Genomic DNA, 14015 nt, shown 5'->3' with positions numbered 1-14015 from the left:
TGCTTCTCTCCCAGCATAAACAACAGGGCCTTGGCGTTCGAGGATCCTGTCCTGCCCTGTTGGTTCAAGGGACTCTGGGCCTCCCTCTGGTGACTGAGCCTGACCCTCCACATGAACCCTGTGGGACTCCTCCTAGAGGCAAGGCCCAGGGCCTTGAGCCACTTTGACGTGTGCTTGGTTCTAAGCATTTAATCCACCACTGTCCTAGGAGGGAGGAGTCCCTAGCTTCCCAGTTTTTCAGATGAGGAGCTAAGTTATACAGAGGTCAAGAAAATTGTCCTCCTGGCTACCCAACTGGGAAGTGGCAGAGAACTTGAACGCAGGTGGTCTGGTTCTGGCCCATAGAGGTCCTCCTATTTCTTCAAAATCAAATTAGGCTGGAGGCATTGAGTTCAGGGGGGATCTTTCTCGGGCTTTCTCTGGGAAGCTGGACTGGTGATAGATTTTAGCTGCTGGAGGCTCTGGGTGACCTGGGGCTGGTAAAGTACCAGCCCAGCCCCCTAGTCCCTGTGGGCCAGGCCTTTTGGAGACAGACTCTTTTGCAGGCTGGTCTGGGAAGGGTTGAGTACCCTTGGTTGTTTATCGTGTTTGGCTGCACCAGTCATATGCACCCTCTTTCAGGGCTTATGAGCTATCGGAGGCCCAGGGTCAGGGCTCTAAATGCAGAATGCAGGTGTTTGTCCTGAGACCTCAGGTCACTCTTTTTACCTATGTACTCATGGCTCTGGGCTGAAGAGATGCAACCCTGTCCAGGCTAGCTTGGCTTCTGCTGCCAGTGAAGCTCTGCCCAATTAGTGGAGCTGGAGCTTGACAGGTTATAGATGGTGAGTGGTGGGTCTGGGGTCTCCAAGAGCAGTAGCCGCACCCAAGGCCTTCTGACTCACAGGGAAGGGGAGGCAGCAGCAAAGGAACACTGCCTCTACCTTGTACTGAAACCTTGAGAGAAAGCAGACTGCTAAAGCCTCTTACCCTTGTATGTGCACAGGTGTGGCAGGCTCTCCTTGCATTGCTCTCATCAGGCACTGACTGGAGCTTCCGTCTGCCCTGAGGCGAACGGTGTTCTTTCAGGGTGCCCAGCTCCTCCCCGCAACACCTGTGGACTCCTGAGAGGCTGCAGACTTCCTTCGTCTAAAAACCAGAGTCCTCTGGAAATGTGAACCCAGTCCCTTGCACCCCGTGAGGCCTGACTTCGGAGTCCCCCCACCTGGCCACACTAGTTTGCAACACTCCTTCAAGGCTGAACGCTTGTTTCTGCCACCAAGTAAAGTCTCCTTTCTCTTCCAGTGATAACCTAGCCAGTGTTCATGGGGGCATTTTCCTTGAGTTCTCTGTCCTTCTATTGAATGCCCAGCTCACTCACTACAGTCAAGACCAAGGACCTTGACACATTTTTCCCCCCAATACTGCCTGACTGATTAAGCTTACCACTATCGAAATGTGAACAGAGATCCTGGAACTCACTAAAAAATAAGATCATGAGGAACCTCATTAGGGGGTTTCCCCACAGCAAGCAGACCCTGCATTTTCTTTAAATTTTAAAGCAGTGCATCCAGATTTGACGGATTTTAGGAGCTGCCCGATTTAGGAGTACACTGTTAGTTAACTCAGTTTAGAAAACAGTATCTGCAAGTGGGAAGTTACCTACAATGAGAAGTTACGTTGTATTCACTAAGAAAATACATTCCTTTGAGTTCTGAGGAGACAAAAGTTAATTGTACTTGCCCTGCAAATTCTCAAGTGTGTGCTAAAAATATCACCACGAATGTTTTCTCTGGGAGTGAGTGATTTGTGCAGTACTACCTGGTGAACTGCTGTCAAGGAGGGAAATGTGGAGGCTAGGTAAATGGACTGTCCCTAGGTAGTGGCTCACAGATGGGATGGGACATATTTCTTCCTCAGCAAAGATATCTTTATGCAGGTCACTTCAGCTGGATGACAACAAAGCCTGGAGGAAATCTGGAGTTTCCAGCGGGAGGAAGACAAGCACCATTAATGCTTATCTGTGTAGGTTAATATCTCTGACACTCTCTCTACACCCACCACTAACACTCAGCTAGGAGAAGAAGAAAGTGAGCTGCAAAGAGAGAGGAGGTCTCTCCACTGGCTGGGTCAGCAAAGAGACTCTGTGTTTTCTTTTCCATTTCAAAAGATTATTTGAAGTCTGGGTGAGTAGAGAAAGATGAAACATGCACAGACTCAGACTTAGACTAAGTATATATTTTAATTTCTACAAGGTCCCCTTTCAAGTTTTAGGGAAACTTAATTGAAGTGTATACAAATTAGACATTGCTAATATGTACAAAAGTATTTTCTACAGTTTTTGAACAATACTAGCTATTTGCAATAAACAGGACGTTACAAAAACAGTCCAATAATGCATTTTCTATTAAGAAGCACAATACACAACTTAATTCAATTTTATTAAAAAATAACTTCAAAATACAGAACGATCCCCTTTAGGAAGAAAAGCTATTTCCGTAGTTCACTTCAGTAAACACACAAGCTGAACACGGCAGCAGAGGGCTGTCCTTTTCCACGGAGAAAAGAAATGAGGCTTCTAGGGCCTATCTTTTTAGGATAAAATTCTACCCACAGCTGAGATGGGCAAAGTTATTGCCTGTGGTAGGCAGAATTTGAAATGCCCTTCCCCCTTTCATGGCTAATCCCCAGAATCCAAGAATATGATGAGATGAGATACCACTCCTGAAATTATGTTAAGTTCTATGGCACAATTGACCTTAAAACAGATTATCTCTGTGGGCTTGAGCTAATCATATGGACCCATAAAACACAGGAGGAAGGCAGAGAGATTTGAAGCACGAGAAAGAGCAAGACTTGAAGGGTCATTGCTGGCTTGAATATGGAGGGGACCACACAAGGAGGAATGTGGGCAACCTGAAGGACCTGGGAGAGAGAGAGGCCTCTGGCTGACAGCGAGCAAGGAACTGAATTCTGTCCACAACCTGAATGAACCTGGAAGCAGATTCTTCCCCAGAGCCTCCATCAAGGAATGCTGCCCTCCCAATCCTCGCTTCCAGCCTTGTGAGACCCTGAGCAGAGAATCCAGCTATACCATGCCGGACCCGTGAGCTACAGAACTGTGAGCTAGTAAGTGGGTGTTGTTTTAAGCTGCTAAATTTGGGGTAATTTGTCACACCACAATAGAAAACTAATAAATACACTGCCCAAGAGTAACTTTTCTTAACATAATTAGTTTTGGCAGTTTCTGTTTGGGTTCTGAATGTATTTTTTCCCCACTGAGTAGTATTAATTTCCTTTGCAGGCAACTTTTGAAAACCCTAAATATGAATCCACACATTGTTTTACATTCACTATCAAGTACTGTTTGTTTCAGTCCTGTTTTCTAATGTACTTTTGTCTAATGACTTGGCAAACAACTGACCACCTAACCCTGTTTTCATACCTTCTATGGGCGATAGTTTTAATACATCCAAGGTCACCTCTCCATCCATTCAGGGTTGTCAGATCCCTCCAACTGAGGGCTCTTTCCCGCTTCCCAAATACACCAGGCGTGGCCTGGGGTAGGACGATGCAGAGTTCTACATCAAACATCCAATATGAATTTCCCCTGCATAACTGGATTAATCTGGCACTAAGGTGATTAAGTACACTTGGGGCAAAAACTCAAAGTAAAGATTAAAAAATCAAACTAGTTTTTACAGGTCAAACTATTTTTGGAGGAATCACCCAAAACCATGAAAATGTGTAATTTATGCAGTACCCTCGACCCCTTGTCCCCTGTCTCTTATCCTAGGTTTACTCAGGTCATGCAAGGCTTCATTCATTCAGTGTGGGTCACAGCAGAAACAGGAAAACATGCTGGCTAGAATCCTTCAGCTGCTGTTGTAGTCTATCCCTTACTCGAGAGACTTAAAAGTAAAGCCTTGCAAGACATCTCCAGGATGGTGGCAGTTAGATTTTGGTGATACTTTTTAAGTCCATTCTTCAATTCACTCTTCCAAGAGGCACACAAATACAGCAGGCATGGGTGGCCGCATGCCTCCTGTTGCCAATCCTGCCTGCTGCAGGGGACCCCCCCAACCCATATGTTTTCTTGAGAGAAGCCCCCTAAATATTCAAAGTGAAGACAGCTCAAAAGAAACCACTTTTGGTGCCAGTGATTTAAAAAAAATTCTTTCTTTTCTGGTATTCTGATGTATAAGAACAATGCTTAAAGAGGCACCAAGAAGTACCAAGCACCAAGGCATGAACTGGAATAGAATTGTTTTTTACAATTTAAACTTCCGATACTATTTATTAAAAAGAACATAAAATATTAAGTTCTTGTAGACAGTGAAAGTATCTATAATTAAGGCTGATTTTTCTTCTTAACCTTGCCCACAGCCTGCAGTAATATAGACTCTGTGGGCCGTATGATGACCACTTTTCCTGATCCTCTGAAACAGCAAAGAAGGAATGAATAAAGAACTCCAGAGCCACTGCCTTATACTCCTGGCTACCAACAGTATCAGTTCTGGGTGGTTTGTTTTTCAAAGAGCACATATGTACAAGACTCTCTGTAATCGGTATATAAATATTTGGCCGCCTTTAACAGTTCTCCTTCACAGTTCTATGCTTGGCAGCATATATGCTAAAACCGGAAAGACAGGCAAAAAGAATCTGTATTCTAAGGAATACATGAAATGGAGAGAAATAGTCTTAAAATAATATTGCAAATTATACTTAGATAAATTTCACGATTTCTTGATTCAAGAAAATGAAATTCATTTCCATAGTTGCCTACTGTAAAATGTGGCATAAAATATTTTTAGGAGACATGTCTGTATTCTAAATTCTTCTGCGTACATGTAAATGAATGAGTAGCTATTAAGAAGTATCTATCTTTGAAAGTCATCTCTAATATTGAAATAGAACAACAGATTGCCATTAAGTTTCTTAAATTTTTAAGTTACCAGATATTTACAAATAAGATATAATTCGTATCAAAAAAGGACGTTTTCAACTATATCTGCTGCTCTCACTGGGGCTCCGGTGATGAGAGTAACTTCGGTCACTTTCACTGTCAGAGCCATAAGATCTACAACTCCTGTATAACAAAACAAAACAAAATATACAAAAACCTTTTAACTATCAACCCTTTGAATTCTTCTTGTAGCTTCTTTTTTGATATGATTACTGGAAAACATGACTGATGCAGCATAGCACAGGGGGTGAACAAGTCGGGTATTGACTATGGCAACACTGTGGACTTTTCAAAGATGTTTTACAAATAGTAGTATCATGGTTAAGATAAAATAAACATCATATCTTGGGAAATTTACTTAAAATCCATTCATGCAACAGAGAGTAATTTTCTGTGCTACATAACATGAACATCAACATTTGATTAGATCATGTAAGGAAGTAATGAGAGAAAAGTACATGAATAGTTTCATTGAAGATATGGAAACCAAAATGGGGGGCCATGAACAGGACCACTGGAACACTGAGTCAAGAGGATCTGGTTATGGTTACCATTCAGTTATTTTGAAAAATATTCACTGAGAGCCAGTAATTTTGCTACATGCTGGGGCCTTCCCCAATAAAAGTAGACCAAGCATAGTTCTCTGGGGCTCCAGGCTAGTATAGAACAGTGGTTAAGACAAATAAGTTAGGGGCAATGAGAGCCCCAAGAGGAGCAAAGGCTGTCTCAGAGGCACCCTGGAGGGACTGTATGTCAGGGTTACTAGTCAGGCAGGGCTGCCCGGGGGCAGTGGGTTGCAGTGAAGACCTGAAGGGTAGGTGGGAACTGGCCATTTCAGGAAGCAAAAGCGGAGATGGTAGAGAGGGTGTATGTGTTCCCAGGCAGAAGGAAAGGTTCCAGCACATCAAAGGAGGGAGGACAGAAAGAGTCCGAGCTGGAGTTGGTAAGCAGAGAGACTTTGCATGCAATGCTAAGGAGGCTGGGCATGACTGAAGGGAATAGGGAGTCCTTGAAGAGTTTCAAGCTAGAGAGTATCCAGATTACACTGATATTTTACAAGGATCACTGTAGTTGCAATAGGTGGGGGAAGGTAAGACCAGAAGCCAGCAGAAAGTGACATTACAAAAGTCACCATGAAGACTTATGCAGTAGCCAAAATGTTATATAAAACACATGTATTACATGAAAAAAATATATCTTACTAAATAATTAACAAGATATAAACCTCAATTCTGCTGAAGCAAATGATGATGACTTTTTATATATTTTATTAAAAAAATGTCAAATTGGCTATTTATAGCAAGTAGTCCTATTTAAGCCAGTGGGCCCAGTTTGGGTGGCCTAGTCTCTTTATTTCTAAAAGAAAGGTTTGTCCAAGTATACATGAAATTTAAAAACCCATTTTAGATTCAAACATGAGTAATAACCAACAAATAGTACCTGGCAACACTTAATATACAGGCCACTTTTAGTAGCTGCTTGTGGGTTGTTGACATTCAAGAAAAGAAAGTGGCCGGGTGCGGTGGCTCATGCCTGTAATCCTAGCACTCTGGGAGGCCGAGGCGGGCAGATCATTTGAGCTCAGGAGTTCCAGACCAGCCTGAGCAAGAGCCAGACCCCATCTCTACTAAAAATGCAAAGAAATTATCTGGACAACTAAAAATATATAGAAAACATTAGCCGGGCATGGTGTCGCATGCCTGTAGTCCCAGCTAATTGGGAGGCTGAGGCAGAAGGATTGCTTGAGTCCAGGAGTCTGAGGTTGTTGTGAGATAAGGTGACGCCACAGCACTCTAGCCCAGGCAACAGAGTGAGACTCTGCCTCAAAAAAAAAAAAAAAAGAAAAGAAAAGAAAAGAAAAGAAAGTCTTTCTATCCTTGGAAGGTTACATTTTCTCTTCCACTAGCAGCCCATCACCTCACACATCTCACAAGTGCCCAAAGTAACCTGCAGTGCACTCAAGGAGAGAGACCCACCTGCTTCGCCGATTGTAACTTCTGCCTCGGTGGTAACTGTCACTCCTCTGGCTTCTACTCTGACTCCGACTCCTGCTATAATAGCTGTCGTAAGTGTAGGACCTGCTTTAACAGCAACAACACACATTAAATTTTCCCCAATACTCATATATTCCCGTTTCTTTTTAGAATCTTAGGAAGAGTGTTCTAGTTTAGAACATGGGCACTACATGACAGTGTGAGGACACATTTCCATAATAAGTACTGAAAACATTTAACAATTGTCCCAAATCAGACTTACCATATTAAAGAGAAAAATGCTAATTTCTTTTCTGCATTGAAAAATATCACAAAATTAATACCAAGTTAGTTTGATTGAATCTGGTGGATCTTATTAGGCAATTATATTCAATAAACACCTGCCATTATAATTTGACATTAATTGTCATTTTGGACACTGGAATAAATAGACTAACAGATAAAAATTGTCAAAAAGACCTCATTTAGAAAGGATATGATTTCAGGAGACAAATATATGCGTTTAAGTTATTCAATAAAATACAATGCTTTGAACTAAGAGTTTATAAAACAAGTCTTTCAATTCTGCCCCACAGGTAGTTACCCAATCCCTGTTCATACCTGGACCGACTGTGGGGATCATAGGAGCTGCTCCTGGATCTGCTCCTGCTGGATGTCCTAATAGTAATCACACAAAGGACCATCATCCTATGGATCAGGACACGACAGGCCATACCAGAAATCTAGACATTTATTTGCCCATCAAGGTGAAAATACAGTGAAATCCTAAGCTATATTTATTTTGTTTTAATATTAAAAGTATATTGGATTTTTTAAAGAGCCTATTGGATTTCATAAGAAAGATGAAGTTTTATGTAGTTCTCTGAGATGCACATAAAGAAAGTCACTGGGAAGGCTCTAAATTAGGTGAGGAAGGGGAAAGGTCTGCGCAGGTAGGACACCTGTAAGTAAAGTAAAGCTGTAGTCGTGGAAAAAGAGGGAAAGAAGCTTAGGAGAACTAGAAATCTGCTGCCCCACCCCCCATACTTCTTCCTTTTGGTCCCCTCTCTATCCCAATTTCTAACCCATCTCAAGAGGTGATTATAGATGTGAACTTAGATTAAGAAAATGTATGTGGGGGAGGTGGAGGTGGAAGGGCCTCTTTTAAATATTTTTACTGTTTCTCTTGCCTCACTATGAGAAGATCCCATCCTAGGAATAGCCAGAAAGAATTCCATAGCTCTTTGAAAGAAGTAGATAAGAAAATAGGCCAGGCTGGTATTCAGCCATGACAAGATTCTTCTCAACAGCTAGCCCACTCTGCCTATGCAGCTCTTAAAACGTGGACATGATGGAGACCACACTGCAGGGTGAGATCACAAGCTTACCTGTGAGTTTTGTAACTGCGGTAGGAACTGCTCCGGCTTCTACTTCGGCCTCTGCTGTACCATCCTCTGCTCCGACTTCTAGAGTAGCTTCTTGAACTACAGTTAAAACAAGTGAAAAAACAAATAATTATATTAACTCCCCATGGTGTTAAAGTTAATTACCGGCAGGGCAGGAAGGGGAAAACACAACAAGAAGAAAGTTCTCTCACAAAATCCTCACAGTAGCTATGACAGTGACAGCTAATGAGGCAATCCAGGAACAACCGTGGTTTAAATCAAGAAGAATAAAATAAAGAAAAACCAGAAAAGAGGGGTACAAATATGTTCATAGGAGCTATATTTGTAGCATCAAAAAAGGAAATAATCCACATCTCAATTAATGGCAAAATGGATTAAAAAGAATTAAGGCATATAGACATACAATGAAACATTCTAAAGTAGGAAAATGAATGAACTACAGCTACATGTGTATCTGCAGAACACAATGTTGAGTGAAAAAAGGCAAATGTAGATCATCTATATATATAAAAAGATTTTATTTATAAAAACATTTCTGGTAAAACTATAAAGAAAAACAACAAAATTATAACAAAAGTTTAGAATAATGGTTAATGCTAGGAGAGAGGAAAGGAAGTGGCATGGTATGTCAAAGCTCTGTTTTTTTAAGCTAGATGGCAGGTACCTGAGTATCTATTATATTTTTTTATACTTTAATCATTTATTTTTATATCTATTTAATATTTAGTAAAATAAATAAAAACTTAAGTAGTACAGTTCTGCCTCTCTGCATTCACTTCCCCCCCCCCCTTTCCTTTGAACCTTTTACCAGGAACAGAATAATACTTCTGTGTATAGGCTATTTATGTAATACCATGACAGGTTTTATTCAGTATGTACTTATGTTTTGGAAGATATAACCTGCTTCCAGTTTATCTACAAGAAGATGAATACATTATGTTCTAATGAGATTCTAGTCATTTATTCAACCAAAACGTATAAAGCCAGACCCTGTGAGGTGACTGGCAGATGAAGAAAACACAGTCCCTGGCTTCAAGGAGCTCCCAGCCTAGTGAGGGGAATCAGGCCCAGGGAGGCAGGGCAGTGCCCAGGCTTATCCACCCTGTTAGCCACATAGCCCGAGAACACATTCCTCAGCCTTTCTATGCCTCACTGTCTTCATTTATAAAATGAAACACTACCCACTCTAAAGCAGTAGTAGGAAGGTAAATGAGGAGAGTGGCCAGCATCACCATCCGCTCCAAGCTGTCTCAGGGTAAATGGTAAGGCAGATCGTGAGCAGAGAGCAAGCTGGAGTAGCTCAACAGGCAACTGCATCTAGCAGTAGGAACTCAGAGAAAAGGCCAAGAGGAGGAGGAAGAGATGGATGGAATGGTGTGGGAGGGAGGAGCACAGGGCTTCCAGAACGGCTCAAAACATGCCCTGGCACTGGCCATGCACAAGTACCTGAAAGCCTTAGTCAGTTTAGTGAGACGGGGGAGGGAGGGCACGAAAGACAGCAAGCATGCAACGGAAGAGTAAATATGGGAGATAGTTATCACATATGGTATGTGATGCTTCCTTTTTTAAGAAGTCTAGGTGAGCAAGGGAAGAAAAAGACTGATGAATAATTAGAAAGGAAAAAATAGGCAAAGATTCTTAAGCTATTTTAAGTTCAAATGATGAAAGTCAAGCACAGTATAATAAGGGATATGAGCAATTAAAAGACAGGTAAAACCATAAAATATTTATAAGGAAAAAATGCAACACAACTATTTATTAACTTCATACCACTAATACCAACTTTTTTTAGTTTTTAATTCTCATTCTCTGTAATATCTATTCTATGCTGATGACAAAAGTTAGATGCAACTTGAACAATAACAAATCTAATCTAAAGATGATCATTTTTACCCTTCCCCCCACTCTACCTAAATAAAGAGCAACTTGGGCAGGTAACTTTGCCTCTCTGCCCCTCACCTTCCACATGCGTAAAAATGGAAGGTTAGCTTAATTAATCTGTAAATCTTATATATTCTAAAATTCAGGATTCCCTTCTAAGGCATCACAGACTTAGCAAGGGAGCAGCCTCACACCTTTAAAGATGGAAAACTCGCCACCCATCACGGCAACTCATTTCTACTGCTAGAGAGCTTTAATTGATGGCAACAGTTTTTTACATTGAGCCCAATTTCTTCTCTGGAAATTCCCACTCCCTATGTCCTCAATCTGTTCTCCAGGTCACACGGAACAAGACCTCTTATTCCCTTCCAGGTATTTGGAAACAGTGATCCTCTCCCTAATTTTGATGTTCTTCCAAGCTAAACAATAAAAGACTCTCCTTGGGAGGAAAAAAAAGGAAAGAAAGTATTGCTCACCGATAAGAAGACGTGGAACTTCTTGACCGACTTCTTGAGTGACTATAGGAGACAGACCTCGTTCTGTGTCTTGACTTGGTTTCAGACTGACTTCGAGATCTACTTGGACTCCTGGACTGGCTATCACCATCCCGACTAGGCGTCTGCTCATCACTTGAACTCTCCTGATTTCTTGGTCTCCGGTTTAAGCGTGCTGTCTTTCTTACTTCATCAAAGAGAGACCCAGGCCGAACTTTATTCTTGCTTTTAATTTCTATTCTCAAGCCTTGTGGTTTCATTTCAGGCACAGTGGTCAACGCCTTAACTTCTGCAGCAATGGTGGTGATAGCAGTAGGTGCTGCTAGGTTCCCCACACCTTGGAGGGGCTTCCATTTCTTATCCATGAGGTTGACCTGGCTCTTCTCGGCCACCTCCTTCTCAGTACTTTCTCCGGCACTGGCAAAGCTGGCAGAGCTGCTCTCCTGTTTTTCTACTTCACCCAGTGCTTTGCTTTCGGACACGCTGCTTTCCTGTTTTACTACCTCTGTTTCAGGATTTTCTGTTTGCACATTCTGCTTCTGAACAACACTTCTATCCTGGGTGTCAGGCTGTGAATTTCCTAGCGGGGAAGCCCCCTCTACCTTTGCTGGGGAACTCCTATCAGGAGTGCAAATTTCCATGTTGTCATCTGTTTGAAGTACATCCTGCACTCCACTGGGGACACTTTCTTCGATATGCTGAATGTTTTGAGGAGAATTCGCTACATTTTCCTGAGTATTTAAAGCTGTGGGGGAAATGCTGAGTTTACTTTCATCTTTAGTGAGCTGATCAAGATCTGATGAAACAGTCACTGTGTTATGTTTACCTGAAAGGTTGCCCTCTTCACAGGATTTCTCGGTTTTTGGAATATTATCTTTTATGGTCTCACTGTTTTCAGAAACTTTTTTCTCTTTTGACTCCTGAGTAACTTGCTTTTCATCAATCTCCTCCTCTTCCTCTTCACCAAATTCTAGTGGAGGCTGCCAGTGAAATGCTTGTTTTCGTTTTGGAGCCTTGTGCTTTTTGTCTTTTTTCCCTTTCAATTTCTCTTTCACTTTTTTGGTGTGTTCCCTTTTAAGATTTTCCTTGGACCCATGTTTGTGCTTCTGTGGCTTTCCTCTATTGTTCTCTGAATTGGAATAGGACCCCTCAGAATCAGAAGTTGATGACCGCTGTTTGCTTGATTTCCAAGTGCCACTATCATCAGGCAGTGAAGTATTTGCTGACGATTTTGTTGTAGGTTTGGCTTTGATGTGAATTTCACTGACCTCTGATTCAGAATCTGATGTGGCCTCACCTTCCTCCTTATCAGAAGATGGCCGAGAATCATTTTTACTGTTTTTAGGTACATCTCGGTCTGAATTTGACTCAGAATCCCATTTACTCCCAGCATAATTCTTCCTTTTGGGCTTACTGCCATTTCGAAAGTGATCAGAAAGATTCTCTTTCAAAGTTCTTTTTTTTGAATGAGGGCATTCCCGTTCAGGCTTAGATTTCTCTTCATCTCTGTTTTTTTCTTGTTTATTAGTTGCTATTTCCATTTGGCCCTGCTTCTCCTTTTCCTGGGCTGACTGTGTAATCTGAACACTGGACTGTTCACTGTCTGAAGAATAATCTAGAGATGACCTGCTTTCACTATACTTTCTCTGATGGGAAGACCTGTCTCTGCCTTTGACATATTTATTGCGAAGTGTCTTTTCAGAGCTGCTGCTGTGCCTTTTATTTGAAGTGCTATTTCTTTTCCCACTGGATCTAAGTTTCCTCTTGGCTCGTCTTCCATCATCACTGCTAACAGAAGTGTATGAAGATGATCTACTACACTGTGAATGATCACTGTATTTATTTCGTGAATGAGATCTAGATGATGGAGACCTAGACCTTGAATGTGAACTAGCTAGACTACGTGACCTTGAGTATGATCTGGAATAAGACCTACTCCTAGAAGACCTGCTCCTTGACCTTGCTGAACTTTCTGAACTTCTATCACTGTATCTTGAATAAGCACTCCGATCGCTTTCTGAATTTTTTCCTCTTTTGTGGTAGGATGATGTACTATCAGTCTCTTTAACATTTGCTAAACTATAAGTGCTTTGGATGGGTAGCAAATGGGTTGTTTTAGCTTTCATTTCCTGAATTCGCTCGTAAGAGGGCTTCCAGGGTTTCTGTCCAGGCTTCCACCTTGAAGGTGGGGGACTGTCGCTTAATGGTATTACAGGAATATTTTCCGCTACCACTGGTTGTACTACTACATTTTCATTTTGTGGCACTGTTGCTCTTAAAGGTTCTGTTTTAATTGGTTTACTTTCACTTAACTGAGAAGCTATTCTTCTTGGTGATTTTGATGCTGTCCTTTGGTGCTCGGACTTGGAACTAGATCTGGACTTTGATCTACTTCGAGAACGCGATGAGGATTTTGATACAGTCCTTGATCTTGAGCTTCCTCTAGAATAAGACCGTGAGTGAGATTTAGATCTGTATGAGTATCTGCTGGAATGGGTTGAAGAGCTGTGAACATCTTTATCAGATTTAGACCAGTCCCTCTTTGATGAGTGATGAGATGATAATGAGGATGAACGAGATCTCCTTTCTCTATCACAAGAGGATTTCATTCGTCGAGTGGAAGATTTTGAGGATTCCATGTCAGAGGGTATGACAACTCTTCTCTTCTTAGTCTGTTTGTGTCGTCTGCAATGTTTCTGCTTTTTACCTTTCTTTTTATGCTTAACCTTTTTCTCTTTTCTGCGTTTCTTATGGTGACTATCAGAGTGTCTTGCTGTACTAAGGTCTGAATAATATCCATTATAGGACCATGATCTGGATCTCTGGGACAAGCTTCTTTCATCCCATCGGCTTGAACAGGGGTCACTTAATCTACAGAAAAGGACATAATATGCATGCAGTTATTTATAAGCATGTTTTCTATGCCTTAAAACATATTTGTTTTGAATGCAAGAGCACTGACAAAGCTTTGCTAATGATAAAGTTCTTGACTCCATCCACACTTTAAGCACACGCAGGAAGCATGAATCAAAGAGTTACAGAGCTGGTCTTGACTTTATTAGAGACACACACTAACAACTACTGATAGATTCACTTGCAAAAGGATTTTTTTTTAAGCTACGCAAAGGATTTCAAATTTGATAGGACAATGTTTTTAAAAACCAAACCAACTAATCACAAGAGGAGTGCTGAACTCAAAGCGTAAGAGTTCTTGGCTGTAATCTGCTCGCAGCCCTCTGCCTTCAGGAGAAATTTTTGAAGGAGAGTCAAACCAAGTTTCCAAACAATTTTGTTGATTCTCTGCAGATACAAGTTA

At 41.5% G+C, this 14015-nt stretch overlaps 1 protein-coding gene across 2 annotated transcripts in view; it reads right to left on the bottom strand.

Annotated features, from left to right (window-relative positions):
• Positions 1-2233: 2233 nt before the first annotated feature.
• Positions 2234-14015, bottom strand: part of NKTR (natural killer cell triggering receptor) — a 58534-nt gene continuing 46752 nt past the window's right edge. The window contains exons 12-16 of one of the 2 annotated variants that reach the window (XM_069475576.1): positions 10682-13570; positions 8307-8402; positions 7540-7596; positions 6922-7026; positions 2234-5068 (exon numbers count right to left, since the gene is read on the bottom strand). In XM_069475576.1, the coding sequence (XP_069331677.1) occupies positions 4981-5068; positions 6922-7026; positions 7540-7596; positions 8307-8402; positions 10682-13570 (3235 nt within the window). In that variant the 3' untranslated portion in view covers positions 2234-4980. The remainder of the gene's footprint in view (positions 5069-6921; positions 7027-7539; positions 7597-8306; positions 8403-10681; positions 13571-14015) is intronic. The other variant, XM_069475577.1, reaches the window with a different exon arrangement.

The sequence above is a fragment of the Eulemur rufifrons genome, chromosome 7 (assembly GCF_041146395.1).
Source record: "Eulemur rufifrons isolate Redbay chromosome 7, OSU_ERuf_1, whole genome shotgun sequence".
NCBI classification, from domain to species: Eukaryota; Metazoa; Chordata; class Mammalia; order Primates; family Lemuridae; genus Eulemur; species Eulemur rufifrons.
Note: the sequence above shows the minus strand (reverse complement) of the source record. Positions and strands in the feature narration are given on the sequence as shown.